Here is a 16,448-nt window from a genome sequence, read left to right as displayed (position 1 = left end):
GCACTAGTCCAACCTTTGCATCTCATCTTTGATGCGTCAACTATAATGAACTTTGATTTACAATGCCAACCACTAACCGTCTCCCTTTTGCTCTTAAAGCCACAAAGATGTCTAAGTTGACCATCCGTCTCAAGCAAACTATATTCAAATGGAATCAAAAAGCTTATGGATGAGAGATTTACCCACTTGAATGAAGGAATTGATGGTGATGGCTTGGGGAGAGATATCTCCAATGTGCTAGCAAGCTTTACTCCCTTGTGTTCTTCCTTGACAACTTCCACCTCTTCACAAACTTTTTCAATTTCAATCCTTTGCTCATCAATTTCATCTAATTCTTTTCCATCACTCAAATCATAAATGGGAGGTTGAGAGAGATCTACCTCCATATTGCTTTCTATCTCATCGGGAGAAAGTTCTTCAAGCTCAAAGGATTCACCACCAAGAATCTTTGATGCTTGATCTTCATCTCCAAGGGAACTCGATTCTTGCTTCATCCCCCTCCAAGTCTTCATTCAAAATTTGTTTTGGAGGTTGTGCACTCTCCTCCTCGACATCCAATTCAATCTTTTTGGAGGAATTCTCTATGATTTTAGCTTCCCATGGAGGTTTCGCATCTTCTAAGTCTTCAACCACTTCTTCCTTTTCTTCAATGATCATAGGTTTCTCCAATTGTTCTAACACAAAGTAATATTCCTCCTTCTCCACCAGAGTTTCCAATCTCTCCTTCATGCTATGCTCTTCAAGTGATTCTCCACATGTGGCCATAGGAGTTCTTTGAGTGTTCAAGCATTGGGAGGCTAATCGGCTTACTACCTCAGTCAAGGTAGCCATAAATTCTAGTGTCTCCCTTTGTATTTCTCTTTGTCCTTGAGGTAACATAGTGAGAGAATCATCTATTGGGGCTTGGGGTGGATAGGAGGGTTCATTATTTTGGAAAAAAGGGTGTATAATAGGAAGGTGGTTTTTCTTGGTAAGGATATGGAGGTGGTGTATATTGAGATGGTTCTCAGAAGTATTGATATTGGAATGGTGGTGGTTCTATGTGTGGCTCATATGGCTCAAAAGATGGTTGGTATGGTGGATAAGGATTAGGGTCATATGGAGGTGTTTGGTGGTAGGGGGCTTGTGAGTGTGGTGGTTCAAAACTATGTTGAGGAGGGGTTCATAGGTATATGGTGGTGGTTCTTGATAGTCACAATAAGAGTCACCATAACCATTGTCTTGGTATGCATCATAGAATGGCTCTTGTTCATAGTGCATTGGTGGAGGTTGTTGCCAAGAGGATTGATCACATGCATATGGCTCCTCCCACCTTTGATTGTCCCATCCTTGATGCATGTTGTCATTGAAATTTACATCTCCTATAACATAATGAGAACCAAACTCATAGCCAAAGTGAGAATTCATAGTGAAAAGAGAAAATAAGAAACAAAAGCTAATAAGGAATAATGAAACAAAGTCCTAAAACTAGCAAAAACTAACAGGCAATCCAAAAATCAAGCTATTCATAATACTCACATATATACAATAACTAATAACATAACACCATTGCAACTCCCCGGCAACGGTGCCATTTTGATGAACGGAAAATTGATGGTATAGAATTTCACAAATGAAATCTTGTTGCAAGTATAGTTTCTAAACCAAAAATAATCCTTTCATACAAAAATTTGTTTGTCACAAGTACAAACCCCTAATAAAACTAATAACCGAAGTATTTAAACCTCGGGTCGTCTCTCAAAGGAATTGCAGGGTAGTGTTCTTATTATTGGTTATGGACATGTATATTTTGGGTTTTTGAATAAGAAACAAGGAAAGTAAATTGCGAGAAAGTAAATAAAATTCAAAGGATAAAAAGGTCTTGGCAAGGTTTGGTGGTCAAGGATCTCTATCCTTATCACTAACCACAATATGATAATTGTAAGGATTAATCTCATTAAGTCATCCTTTAACAAGTGAAGGAAAGTCAAATGAGCTATATCAATCCAAGTCCATAAGTCCTACCTATTCACTAATTGAATTAATGAGAGCTAGAGTCAATGGCTATCAATTATCAACCACTTGGACATTAGTAACTCAAGAATTCCTAAGTTACCATCCCAAGCTAAGAACACAAAAATATACTCTAACATCCTTCCAAGCTTTTTATCAAACACTTGAAAGGCATAAAAGGAAAGCATAGTAAATTGACAACAAGAATGAATCTAACAACTACTAATTGCAAAGAGTTAACAACAACAATCAAAGAAAGCACAATTAACATGAATTACCTCAAATTGCATTAAAAGAAAATAGAAGGAACAAGAATGTATCCACAACAAAGTATAGAAACAAAATAGAGAAAATTACAACAAGAGAATAGAAGAACAAGATATAGCAACAAGAAATTGAAAGGTAAAAGTTGATGAAAGCAACAATTAAAGCCTAGATCTAAGAGGAAATTAACCTAAACCTAATCCTAATTCTAGAGAGAAGAGAGAGCTTCTCTCTCTAGAAAACTAACTAAACTACTTCTAAAACTAAACTATATGCTAAAAGTTGTTGATCCCCTTTCAATCCTTGGGTTTAATAACATCATAAGTGAATTGGATTTGGGCTTGGGAAGCCCAAAAATCGCCCCCAACATATTCACTTTAAGTGGGTCATGTGCGAGCACCGACGCGTACGCATGGGTCACACGTACGCGTCGCTTTACATTTTTCCATCCACGCGTACGCATAGTTCACGTGTACGCGTCGCCTTGTGACGTCGCTTTCCACGCGTGCGCATCTACTACGCGTGCGCGTCGATCTCAGCATCCCAAATCCTTGTTTTTCCATGAGCTCTCCACTTGCATTCCTTTTCTCTTCATCCCTTTGAACCATTCTTAGCCTTTCCAATCTGAATTCACTAACAAACATATCAAGGCATCTAGTGGAATCAAAGGTGAATTAAAATTAACACATTAAAAGCCTAAAAAGCATATTTTCACACTTAAGCACAAATAAAAGAGAATCTACAAAACCATGCTATTTCATGGAATAAATGTGGCAGAAAGGTGATAAAATCCCTTAAAATCAATACAAGATAAATAAGCCCAAAAATAGGGTTTATCAGGTGTAGCCACATTTTGTTGAGGGGTCTTTGAGCCAGAACCTTCTATGCACCGAATCGACTGTCTCTAGCGCGCCTGCTCTTCTCTATGATCCAATTCTTTCTTCATCCTTTCTTTTTCAAACATTGCCGCTGCTTCAGCATCAAAAATAGCATTGCACTGAGGACACAGAGATACATCTCGGTCTTTGATCTTTTGCTGAACCAGAAAGTCCAATAAACCATTCCCTGCTCTGGGGTATACAGATCTCACTTGTAACTCAAAGTCATCCAGAGTCACATCAAAATCATATGACATGCCAACCATGTTCACTCCAAAACATGGCTCGACAAAGCTGGCATCGATATCGAAGGGGTCAACATCAACCTTCATTTCTTTCTTGCCATCATCGAATTTCAACCATCCTTCCATTATTGCCTCCTGAATTAAGTCCCTGAAATGAACACAACTATTAGTCAAATAACTTGTTGCTTAGTGAAACTTGCAATAAGGTTTCCCTTTTAAACCCTTAGGCATAATTAATTGTTTATCTTTAAGCAACACATCAAAAATCTGATCAGATTTTGAAATATCAAAACTATATTTCTTTCCACTTTTTATTTTTGAATCATCCAAGTTTTCACTACTAGGAAGCTTTTTAAGTAAGGAACAAACATATGGAGGGCCTTTCTTAAGTTCAGCCAAATCAACTTTTGTTTCGAAATCAAGCTCCTCTTCTGAAGACTCCATAGTTACATAAGCAACTTTTTCTTTTCGAGTAAAAGGTTTACTCTTTGATCTTTGCTCACTCCTATACTTCTCTTTCTCTTTTTCATGAGTTCGGTCTAACGAACTTTTTCATCCAAATGGGCTAAATCAGGAATATACACATTAAGCAGCTTTCTGCGCATATAAAATCCTAACTCCACAGTTGCTATTTTCACTATCTCACTCTCAAGAAATGACATGTAACATCTACTTCTAGCGTTCTTAAAACGTATTAGATAATCATCAATGGTTTCACCATCTTCACGTTTTAAGGCCACTGGATCTGTAACTGCTACATTCATTTTCTCTCGATAAAACTGAGCGTGAAAAGCAGTTTCTAACTGATTCCATGTTGTGATCGAATTTGGTCTAAGATTCGAAAACCAAGTGAATGCATTTTTCGTCAAAGAAGAAGGAAAAAACTTCATTTTCAAATTTTCATCCTTAGCTAAGTTCCCAATCTCGATGAAATAGCGAGCAACATGTTCAGTGGTTGATTCTCTAACCTCTCCAGCAAATTTTGTGACTATCTTTGGAATTTTTACCCCTTTTGGCACTTCGGCCATTTGAACTACTTGGGAAAAAGTAGATACAAAGTGTGGTTGATTCATAAAACCAATATTCAAACCCACTCTATTGAGTACTTCTTCCACAATTCTAGTGATTTGATAACGTTCACTGCCATGATTAGCACGTAATCTGACTAAAACGTCATCGGCATTTTGACCTCGGGGAGCTACATTTTCTATCCCTTCGTTGTTTCCCCTGGCATTATGCCCTTCACCTTCATCATAATCAACAATTTGAGCAGTCCATTCGACTTTTCTAGCAAGACGCTCGAATTTTGATTCATGATCAGCCATCATGGGATTTGGAATTGTAGTCATTTGTTGGGTCAATAAATTGACTAAGTCATGATGACTTTCCTCTACTTGGTGTCGATATACTGCCATCGAATTAGTAGGATTCGAAGTAGAGCCCACATTATAATCATGAGAGTACTCAAAATGTTGTTGTGGGTTTTGAGTGCTATTCACTCCACTTGCATTCCCAAAGCGAATAGGCGGAACGAAACCACCCACCGGTGGGGTATAACCAAGAGGAAGACCATAAAGAGGCCAACCAATGGTTAGTGGAGGTTGAAATGGTGGCAAGGGACCACGTGGACGAATATTGCATCCCACATTTCTAATTTGAACAGTTGTAACTGCTATACTTTCAATTCCAATTGCACCTTTCAAACGTGAAGATATGTCAGCCTATTGCATGGACATTGGTATGCTATCATTGATGGATGAACCACCATTCACATTCGATAACTCATCAGCCATGTGAATGATCTTTCCACTTCGTAATCGCATACACTAAGTAACACTGGAAAAATTTGTTTGACACACTTCGATTTCAAAATTGTCCCACCAGACGTGCCAACTTGTTTTGTCAATTTTTAGCAAATCAATGGTAGTTCGTGATAAACCCCATTTTTAAGGTTTATCTTGTATGGAATTTGGGGGTTTTATCAATATTCTTTCACACTTATCCATATAAAATGCATGGTTTTATGTTTCTTTCCGAATTTTACTTCATGGTTGAGAACATGCTTCTTTGGCCATAATTATGCTACATTTTAATCCTCTTCTATTGCCATTCGATGTCATGATATGTTTGTTAAGTGATTTCAGAGTTTATAGGGCAAGAATGGCCTAAAAGAGAGGAAGGAAGCATGCATAAATGGAAGGAGCATGGAAAAATGGGGCTTTGGAGCTTAAGTAGCAACGCGTACGCGTGGATGCATGCTGCTGGGAATCAGCGCGCAAAGTTGGCGCATTCGCGTGTCTGGGCAAAAACTCCGTGGACGCGTACGCGTGCCTTGTGCGTACGCATCAATCGCAAAAACTCCAAGGACGCGCACGCGTGACCCACGCGTACGCGTTAGTGCTCGCACGTGATTTTTAAGTGAAATTGTGGCTGGCAACTTCACAAGAGCTGTGGGGCCCAATTTGAACTAATTCTAAAGGAAAAATATCTAAAAGGAGCAAGGGATGAAGGGGATTGTCATGATTCACGCATTAGATACACTTTTAGTTAGTTTTGGAAGTTAGGTTCTAGAGAGAAAAACTCTCACTTCTCTCTAGATTTTTGCTTTCTCAATTTCAATTTCTCTTGGATCCATTGGTGAGATCTATTGTCAATTCAATTCTACATTGCTTCAATTTGTGGATCTAATTCTTCTACTCTCAATTTAGTGTTTTTGTTGCTCAAGTTACTTTGGATCTTAATTAGATTTGGATCTTGTTACTTTGATTTCTATTAATGCATTGATGTATTTCATGTTCATTATTGTTAATTGTTTGATTGTTGTTAATTGCTTGTAGTAGATAACTTTGATTTGAATTTTTTTCTTAATTTCATAATGTCTTTCATTCTTTCTCACCAAGTGTTTGAAGAAATGTTCATTATAGCTATGGAGTAGATTTCTCATTCTTGGCTTGGGGGTTGAGTTATTGGAGATACTTGAATTGTCAATGTCGTCCTTTGTTGATTACCAATTAGAAATTGCTAATTGACTTGAATGCCACTAAAGCTAGTCTTTCCTTAGGGTTTGACTAGAACTTGTAGACTCAAATTGATTATCTCCACTTGACTTTCCTTCCTAGTTAGAGGTTGACTAAGTAGAACAATAACCAATTCTTGTCACAATTGATGGAGATTATGATGATAGAACTTTCAATTCTTACCCCTAGCCAATGCTTTTACATTGATTGATTGTCATTCACCTTTATTGGCTTAGTTTCTTAAATCCTTACCAAAACACCAAGAGAACTCATATTCAATGATGTGCATCTTAGGGCAATTCCTAGGGAGAACGACTCGGGATTCTACTCCTGGTTATTAATTTTGAATTGTGGTGACACATTTTCTAAGTTTGATGTGGAATTGCTTGTTACTCACGACGAACTTAATTGATAAATTCTAGACCATCATGAAATTCTCTCATCAGTTCGATATCTAGTGATCTGGGAGCGAAATCTACTCTTTTTTGTAGGTACCAGTTTCTAAAAGTGCATCAAAACGTGCTCGATTTGCCGAAAATTGAGAATGAAAATAAATTAAAATTGATAACTTAAAGAAAGAAATTAAAAGATAAAATTTTCAAAGAGAAAACGTACTTAAAATAGGAAATACTTGTGTTAAAATTAAAGGAAAACAGTAGAATGCCTTCGACTGGGTCAAAGAACTTTGACATGAAAATTTAAAATGCAGAAATTAGTAAATCGGACAAAGAAGATAAAGGATACTTGAAAGAATAAAGTTTACAAATAAGTAAATTGAAAGAATAGAAGAAAATATGGAAGGAACCCTACAGGAAAGTTTATTTGTTTGCAGACTCAGAAATTTCCTGGGATGTAAGTGTGCTTGAGTGTTTTTCTGAGTACAAAATTCTAACCCTTATTCTCTAAGACTTCCTAGTATTTATAATCTATTTTAAATAACTGACAATTAATTACAATAAATTACAATATCACAGTCTTGAATACATTTTTCTAAGTAACCGTTCCCACCATTTGATTATGAACGTTTTTCATAATTTCCTCGTGTAATGAGAGCTTTTAACTTCTCCATTACCATAATTATTCGAATCACTTATTCGAATAACTTATTCGATTATTTGACTCGAGTACCCTGTTCGATTAAACTTACTCAATTTATTTAAAGGACTTCGAAATCGAACCCGCCTTGAGAACCTCGCCTAAGGCTTGCGCGTGTGACTTTCTAAAAACTATTTGTATTTTCCGCTGCCTTACCACTTCGAACCATTCACCTTCATCAAAAATATTTTTTCGATCAACAAGTAGTTATAACTATATAATATAATAGAATGTAATGTATATTATGATTATAGATATAACTATATAATAATAGAATGAAATGTATATTATGATTAGGCATAATAAGAAAATGCAATAATAGCTTGAGCATTATATATTGAACTAAAATGATGATATCTAGCGAGTGGTGAGACGGTTGTGTTGTTCTCATTAAAGAGTATGATTTCATTTGAAATTGCAGTGATTCTTGTAGCCATGCACACATTGCTACAACTAAACCCTCCCCTTATTGGTTCATCCTCTTAAAAAACCATCATGTAATTGGTATGCATGTTTGGTTCTGAAGAACAGGAGGAGACTAGAAAGCAGTCCGAGGACAGCCGTGCAAGCCCAGCACACAAAAGTCCAGAAGTAGCACTGCCTGCCAATGCACACGCCGGAATTTGTGTTGGCGTCGTAGAGTAAGGCGGACAGGAAGCCGTAGACCAGGGATCCAATTGGGATGTTTGTTATGAGAAGGTTGTGATTGACGGCAACACTGTTGGGACCAAAGAGTTCCGACGTGACAGAGACGGCAGCAGCGAATATGAATCCGGAACTGAAGCCTATCAACGCCGTGCCTATGGGGAGTGCGAGGGGAGTTTGTGATAGCGCCATGAATGTGAATGCAACCGGGGTGGGTATTAGTGCAATGCATAGCCAACCAGTCCTTGCAAAGTACAATTTGCTACCAATATAGTCGGGTAGAGCCGAAAGCAAGCGACCGAAGAAGGAAAAGGAGGCATACACCATCACAAGTGTAGAAATCTCACAACTCGTGCCCACTGACTCCGCAATCTGTCCCAGGTTATTGCTATACACAAGCCCAATAGTTCCTCCGCAAATGTAGGTAACGTAGTAGAGCCAGAAATCCAGCCTTCCAAGAACGGCGCTGCCACACTGCTCTTCTTCCAGCATCCTCTTGCAGCTAATGATGAGTTCCTTATGCAGCTCGAGGTCGTCATCATGAACTGCTGGACGAGACCACGAGCTGGCATAAGCAACGAATAAGGGCAAGAGAAGAAGGAAAATGGCGCCCCCCAAGAAGAGCCTGTTGGATGCCACATCCCCCGCGGATGCATGGGAGGCAAATAGGAGGAGGTAGAGGCCAGTGAGAGTGGCCAGCAAGTTGAGTACCAGGAACATGATGGAGTCGCGACTGTTACTGTTAGAGTGATCATGATGAGCAGGAGAGTGGGGCATAATTGGGGCGAAGAAGGCGGCGGCGAAGGAGACGAGAAGGGGAAGAAGGGCATTGAGAAGCAGATAGAGAGTAGGAGATGAAGGGTCTATTGAATTGGCGGCCAGCGTGTAGAGTGCCCCGCTCACACCATTGAAGCTTACAGTGAGGGACAGTGCCAGTGCTCTCTTCACCGGGAAGCTCCTTATGCACAGAACAAAGCACACTGTGTTGAACCAACATATGCTCACCCCTCCTAACACACTCACAACGAACACCTGAAATCATTATTAAAGGCATATCAGAGCTACGTATGAGCTGGACACGTGCAACATACACCCATTTTCCAGTACGGACAAAAAGCTAACATGCAATTTCTTTATATATTAATTTATGAACTAGCTAGTGGCCTCCTCTTTCTATTATTAAGCTATGTTTCATATATGATATTAATCAACACTACTAATCCTTTAAATTTTGCATTTTAATTTAAATAATATTATTATCCATATGATTGATCAACAAGCAACCATTTAACCAGAAAACAAGTGTAATGTATGTATCAACGTAAATTTAATGTGCGATCAATTTTAAGCGGCCAGGGAGAGGAAGAAGAACTGGCCTCTATATATGCATACCATTCTGATTCGATATGATAATAGTGCATTTAGCAATCGTCTAAAGATGCTTGCGGTAACAAATTAAATTAGCTTATAAACTAAACAATATCTTTACGACTAATAAGCTAGCATAAGTCATGTGTTTTGATTTTGGAGATAGGGTTTACCAGAAAATAAGGGAGGTGGATGAAGCCTTGGAGAAGGAGCCACTGGAGGCCGTAGCTGACAAAGCCCATGGCGGCGGCGATGAACATGACGGCAGGAAGAGGGAAGTACATGAGGGCGAAGCCGGAGGACCAGCCAAAGAGCTTGCCCATGTCGTTGGCGGTGGCTAGGTAGTTGAGCTGCATCTGCGATATGTTGAGGGCGGATTTCATGGCGGAGGAGTACTGCGAGAAATCGAAGTTGGTGCCGGTGAAGGCCTGCAGCCATATGGTGACCACCACAATTATCCACTTGCGAGAATTTCCCAACATAATCTCACTGCCTCCTTTCATTCTTGAAACTTGTTCTCAGAAGAAACTAACAGATAGAATATGGTTAATTGTATTTTACGTTATGTTATTGTTTGCTTTAATTTGTGATACAGAGAAATCAATATGTTATATATATATAGCTGTTCTTTTCTTCTTTTTGTATTACATCTGCGCCCCCACCTTCGTGCATGTGTCCTCTTTCTTTCTCTTTTTTTTCCTTTCATTATTCACAACAATTAATTTCTCCTTTCTCTTAATATTATATATACATTTGTACTTTTTTATTCAATATTGTCTTGTATATCTCTGTTGGATTTTGCATTCCCGGATTAGTTTTAAATAAATGCTGATGACTACAGGACTAAGAAAGTAAGAATTCATTATTGATCAAATGCTACTTTGAAGGTTGGGGGATTTTATTGTTTCTGCCACTACACACATATACAAGTATAAAACATGAAAATTTCTTATCTTCTTTCTTTAATTCTAAGTTCAAGTAAATAATGCAAATATGCAAATATATATTTATTTAAAGCTGAGGAACCTCACTATTATATTCATGTATGTTACCATGCTGGCATATATATATACCCCTGATTATATTGCACGCTAGATTTGAGTTTGTGATAAGGCTGCGCGGTCTGGGATTTAGATAGAGATATTGATTGATTAGGAAATGACGATTTATACGATTTTCATGCCACATGCCTGCGTTCAGAATCTGAGTGCATGCAGTACCATGTTTGGTGTCTTGGTTAATTGATTCCATTATTAATCATAATTATTTTCTTAAGTAACGTGGAATCGTATCATCATTAATCATCATATATATAATCCTTGTCGTTTTTCTAGGGTTCATTATAATAGTAGAGAATATAATTATTAATCAACTAGTCCAACTGTCCAAGGTTTAATGTCTCCCCTTGTTTCTTCCGTGTTGTGGATCGTGCTAGCAGAATATACAAATTTGTTATTATTTTAAATTTAAGTTATTTTATTTTTTAATTAGTTATTGTTGTAATCACTTTCAATTAAAATTATAACGAATTTATCCATCTATAATAAATTATAATATAATTTATAATTGAATTCAATCAGTTTTTTATAAAAAAAATAGATCGGAGTATAATTCTAAACTATATATATTGTTATTCGGTAAAAAGAATTGGATGAAGTTTCCTGTGTCTATCTGGTCCATGTAGGACATTGAGAAGCTTCATTTCATAAAGTTTCAGGTAATGGTGAGGAAAAATTACTGTATACATATTGTACTGTACTCTTAAGATCTCGAAAAAAATCGAGTCACACTTCGGCACAACGGTTCTATTCTAATAGAACGCTTTTCACAATTTTAAAAGAGATTAGTCGTCACAATCTTAAAAGGAGATCAGTCATCATAATCTCAAAAAAAAAAAATTTAATTGTTGAACTACACACCAAGCTATAAAACGAGCTGTGGCATCAATAATAAAACACACAAAAAGAAATACTTCGTCTACAAGACAACACACTTCGGAACTATATCCGCAATCATATATATATTCTTTATAATTATTTAGTTTATTTCTCTATTAACTTGAGCGTCGAAGTCCTTTTTGCAGGTACCACGCTCGAGTCCAAGTTCACGAGGATGTCATCAATCCGATTAAAGCTATCAGGCATACCAAGGTCAACGGAGAGCCGACGTATAGCTCGGACAGAGTATCCTTTTCGCGGTCACGTCAACAACAACCTCTTCCCTTTCTTTCAACAGACGTTCAAGAGACGCCACTTTCTCAACCACCACATGCTGCTCCGAACTCAACAACTCAGTAGCACGACCAACACGCAATAGCCGAAAAGCAACAATCTGAAACAACAACATAACCGATAAAAACACTTTACAAAGACGAAAAAAGAAAGAGACAAAAACAAAATCCTACCTGAATAAATTTTCCCATCCCCTCGATTCCCGTCCGACGTGTGAGACCCATATCTCCAGGATAATAGGAAAACCCGATCTGCAAGTTTGGAAATCAAAAATTGGTCGCTCCATAAATAATGTAAGTTCACCCTAGGAATAAAACCATGCAGTCTTTGTTGCCTTTCAAAAACAGACTTCACAGCAGCACTTTAGTCACCCTCAGAGATCACTTCCAAAGACTTTTCCGACTCAGTCCTCCTCCTTTTTGGAGAGGGAGGAGGCTGAGCAGTGGAAAACGTGACATCCTCATCTGCCTCTTTCACAACCCCAGAAACACTCCCACCTTTCTCATCCTTTTTCTTCAAATAAGCCTAAAACTTAGCAGCATTTAGATTCGGCACCCTACTATCTGCCACCTCAAAAATTAGAAAGTTAACAAATACACAATTAGACAAAATCAAAACACATAAAAAAATTACTTATATACAATTCCAGCCCTTCCATGTCATTTTTCTCTTCATATTTCAATAAATCAGAAATAGACAAACATTCTCCAGCAGCAAAGTTTTTAACTAAAAACTCTAATAAATAGTCCTCTTCCTCACTTCTCTCACTAGCTTCGAGGATTTGCAAGGGTTCTAAACACCAATACAAAGGAAATTTCTCTATCATCTCGTCATCTAAATAGAAAGGATATACAGAATCGAAAGACCGAACCTTCACAAACATCGACTTAAAGTTTTTAAAAGAAGATTTATATAACAAAAAGAGAGAACGGTCAGGGAAGCTATTTAGAAATACCTAAAACCCTTTACAAACCCCTTTAGATTGAAACAAAGAAAAGAAAATATTCAGAGAAGGGGGAGACTTCAGAAAGCTCATCAGAATCTCAAATGCACACAAAAATGCCCATGAATTTGGATGCAACTGCGATGGAGCACAGTTCAACTGAGTCAAAACCTTACATTCAAAATCTGAAAACGGAAACCTCACATGCAACTCAGACAATCAAGGAAAATACATATAAAAATAACCCTAATCCCCTCTCCTCTCGCAAACCCTCTTCTCACTAGAACAGGGAAGAAACTCAACGCAAACGCCAAAATCCCCCTGACAAACCTTGGGGCTTCTAAAGCACGAAGCGACTCCTGATCGCAATATGACGATGCACGAGTCTTCACATCAACATGAACCCAATGATAAGGATTCTCTTTATTCACTTCGACAACTTTCACCTTGTCTTTCTCTTTTTTTAGCCATTTTTTCAGATAATAAATAGAGGGGAAGAAATGAAAGAAGCACTGAGAAGATGAAAAGACAAATAGAAGAGGAGAAGACTAACCTCTAGAAGACATGTCTTCTTACACTTATCAAACTTTTTGCAAACTGAAGTCGTATTTCGTAAACGTCACAAGTTTAATTACAACCCACTATTTTAGTGGGAAGTTGAAACAGTAACAATTACGCACCCAAATGCAAAACGGTCCGGCTCCATCATAGCTAAGTGCGGAATTTATTGCAGCCAATTTACAAAGCAAAATATTTTTTCAAAAAGCATTTTTATTTTTATGTTTTTTGAAATCCATTTATTTTTTAGCCCAAGTTTAAAACGCGCGTTGAGCTTCGGGGCTCCAGTATTTTACCTCAAAATTTTGAGGTGTAACTTAAGTGAAAAGCTCAACTTGCTGCAACTACATCAAGTCAAGCGTGGGGGCTGTGTACTGTACCCCTAAGATCTCGAAAAAAACCGAGTCATACCTCGGCACAACGGCTCTATCCCAACAGAACGCTCCCCACAATCTTGGAAGGAGATCAGTCGCTACAATCTTGGAAGGAGATCAGTCACCATAATCTCGGAAGAATTTGACTATTGACCTACACACCGAGCTATAAAACGAGTTGTGGCATCAATGATAAAACACACAAGAAGAAATACTTCGTCTAAAAGACAACACACTTTGAAACTATATCCGCAATCATATATATACTCTTTATTTAGTTTATTTCTCTATTGACTTAGGTGTCGGAGTCCTTTTTGCAGGTACCACGCTCGGGTCCAAGTTCACAAAGATATCATCATTCTGATTAAAGCTATCAGGCTCACCAAGGTCAACGAAGAGCCGACGTATAGCTCGGACAGAGTATCCTTGCAAGAACACATATATAAAAGAAAATGAAAGTTAAAAAAAATATTCATCAGATCCTATCTATATCAATTATAGTAAATTTTACGCAAAAATCAATTATCAATATCCGTTATCAATATAAAATACATATTAAAATACAAAATACACATTAAAATATATNNNAATAAAATTTTTAATTTTATCATAAACAATATTAAATTATCACAACATTAAAGTAATGTGTGTATGAACATATATTCAAGATTCTATTCCGATCCATTGATCATGATTTTTTAAAATAAATGCAAAACAAACTTGGTTATTTTTAGTCTCGAAGTTGCATAGAAAATTTTGGGAAAAGAAAATCAAGTTGGATTCTGGACCTTTGCAAAATAGAAAATAAAGATGGTTCGATTTAGTGGTGGTTTAAAGTGTGATCGCAGCAAAACAGCCTCAATTAACGGCGATTTGATTAAAACCAACACTAAATATGATATGGCTGGTTTGACTGCACACTAAAAAAGCGCCTGTATCTTCCGGTTTTTTTTATTATTATTATTACGTGAAAGAACTCTAGTCAATAATGCGGCGTCATTAGGATAATTTAAACCGCCTCTAACTTCCGGCTTTTTTTTTAGTGATAGAAGTTGTCAATGTGGCGTCATTAGTATAATCTTGAAAATGTGGCTTGGTTATATTTGTCTAGCTAGCTAGCATCAAAATTCAGAAGAAAAGTGCAAGCTAAGCATATCACATGCAGCTGAAAGTGATCGAACTTATTTGAACTAGATTAAATTTAAATTAGATTCACAAAAATTAAATTTAATTTACAACTCGATTTATTAATAGTTAAATTTATTTTTTAAGTTTAACCTTAGTTTATCGAAAACTCATGAACCAATTCGAATTTACGAATTGGTTTAAATAGCAAAAACATAATTTGATCAGGACCGTTATAAGATCGGCATTACAAATTATAACTCGGCAATTTACTCTATTAATCGACGTTACAGTTATTAATCAGCATTCAAATATCATTAATCGACAACTTACGTTATAATTTAGTTTAACGGACTGCTTTCCAAAAAGCGAAACGTACAACCTAGCATTATTGCTCTTTAATACAGACAATAAAGCAGAAGCATAACGGACTAGTACATTTCCACCCATAAAAGGTATGATCTTCCATCCTAAAAAAGGACACATTGAATTCTCAATACTGACTTAAACTTCGGCGTGCCTTTGCAGGTACACTCCCCCTCCCCGGTTTCTTGCTCAAAGCTCTACGCGATTGGACACCCTCTTGGAGTAAAGCTCGGATTACCACAAAGTGCAAAGGTCGGCACCGAAAGTAACAACTCGGCGTCGACTCCCAGAGACGGAACTCTCCCTCCAAGGATCCATACAAGAACAATTGGCGCCCACCGTGGGGTCGAGAATATAATCCCTTCCATATATCATCAGCCTCAAGGTCTTCACTTGAAGTCATGGCTGAACAACTTTCACCCACATCATCTGAACTACTTCAAATGGTGACCGAGTTGCGGCAAGCCATGGCCGAGGAGAACCAAAGTATGACAAATCAAATTGCCAACTTGAATAACACCCGAACCGAAAATAACGACGACCGACAAGAAGAAACCGAGCATCAATCAGGGCTGACACACGTCTCTGACACTGCTCGGCACAAAGAGGAGCAACCCGAGCATAATGAAAAAGCTCGGCCAGAAAATGATAACGACAATCAAGAGAGTTCCCCTGGACCATTCACGGCAGAGGTGATGAACTTCGTGCTACCCCGAAGGTTCACCCTGCCGACTACCCCAACTCCCTACGATGAGTTAGGTGATCCGAAGAAATACATCAAGAAATTCACCTCCATAATGATAGTAAACGGTGCATCTGATAAAGTTTTATGTTGTTGCTTTCCATCTTACTTAGACGGTCCTGCACTTGATTGGTTTTGTTCTTTGCCTGCAGGTTCTATTTCTCGGTTTCGAGACATATCAAAGCCCTTTGAAGAGCACTTTGCTGGTTCGGCCATCTACCTGCATGACTCCGATTACCTGAACACAATCAAGCAAGTCCAACACGAAAGCCTCAAGGACTATATGACGCGCTTCACAAAGATAGCCATAAGTATACCCGACCTCCATCGCGAGGTGGAACTGCATGCCATAAAGAGTGGATTGCGACCAGGAAAATTCCAGGAAACTATTGCTGTGGCCAAACCTAAAACTATAGACGAATTCCGCAAAAAGGCAAAGGTCAGATCGACATCGAGGAACTCCGACAAGCTCGAAAAACAGAAAAACCTCATTACAGAGACGACGACAAAACTCGAGACAAAAGGAAGAACTTCAAACCGACTTCGCGGTATGAGTCCTACACTCAGTTCAACACCAAGCGCGACGATATCATCAAGGAAATCTT

General features: G+C 37.9%; 1 protein-coding gene across 1 annotated transcript; it reads right to left on the bottom strand.

Annotated features, from left to right (window-relative positions):
* Nucleotides 1-7,896: 7,896 nt before the first annotated feature.
* On the bottom strand, nucleotides 7,897-10,057 carry LOC127747604 (protein NUCLEAR FUSION DEFECTIVE 4-like). The gene is made up of 2 exons (XM_052261670.1): nucleotides 9,678-10,057; nucleotides 7,897-9,168 (listed from the first exon to the last, which is right to left on the bottom strand). Exons 1-2 carry the CDS (start codon nucleotides 10,005-10,007, stop codon nucleotides 7,966-7,968), a joined length of 1,533 nt encoding a protein of 510 aa, XP_052117630.1. The 5' UTR covers nucleotides 10,008-10,057; the 3' UTR covers nucleotides 7,897-7,965.
* Nucleotides 10,058-16,448: the final 6,391 nt, after the last annotated feature.

Source organism: Arachis duranensis, chromosome 1 (genome assembly GCF_000817695.3).
Source record: "Arachis duranensis cultivar V14167 chromosome 1, aradu.V14167.gnm2.J7QH, whole genome shotgun sequence".
NCBI lineage: Eukaryota > Viridiplantae > Streptophyta > Magnoliopsida > Fabales > Fabaceae > Arachis > Arachis duranensis.
Note: the sequence above shows the minus strand (reverse complement) of the source record. Positions and strands in the feature narration are given on the sequence as shown.

Bases quoted from the DNA above. Each gene is read 5' to 3' on its own strand.
- LOC127747604 (XM_052261670.1), bottom strand. From the start codon at position 10,007: ATGAAAGGAGGCAGTGAGATTATGTTGGGAAATTCTCGCAAGTGGATA. The intron at 9,169-9,677 runs GTAAACCCTATC...TAATGATTTCAG, and splicing joins TCCACCTCCCTTATTTTCTG to GTGTTCGTTGTGAGTGTGTT.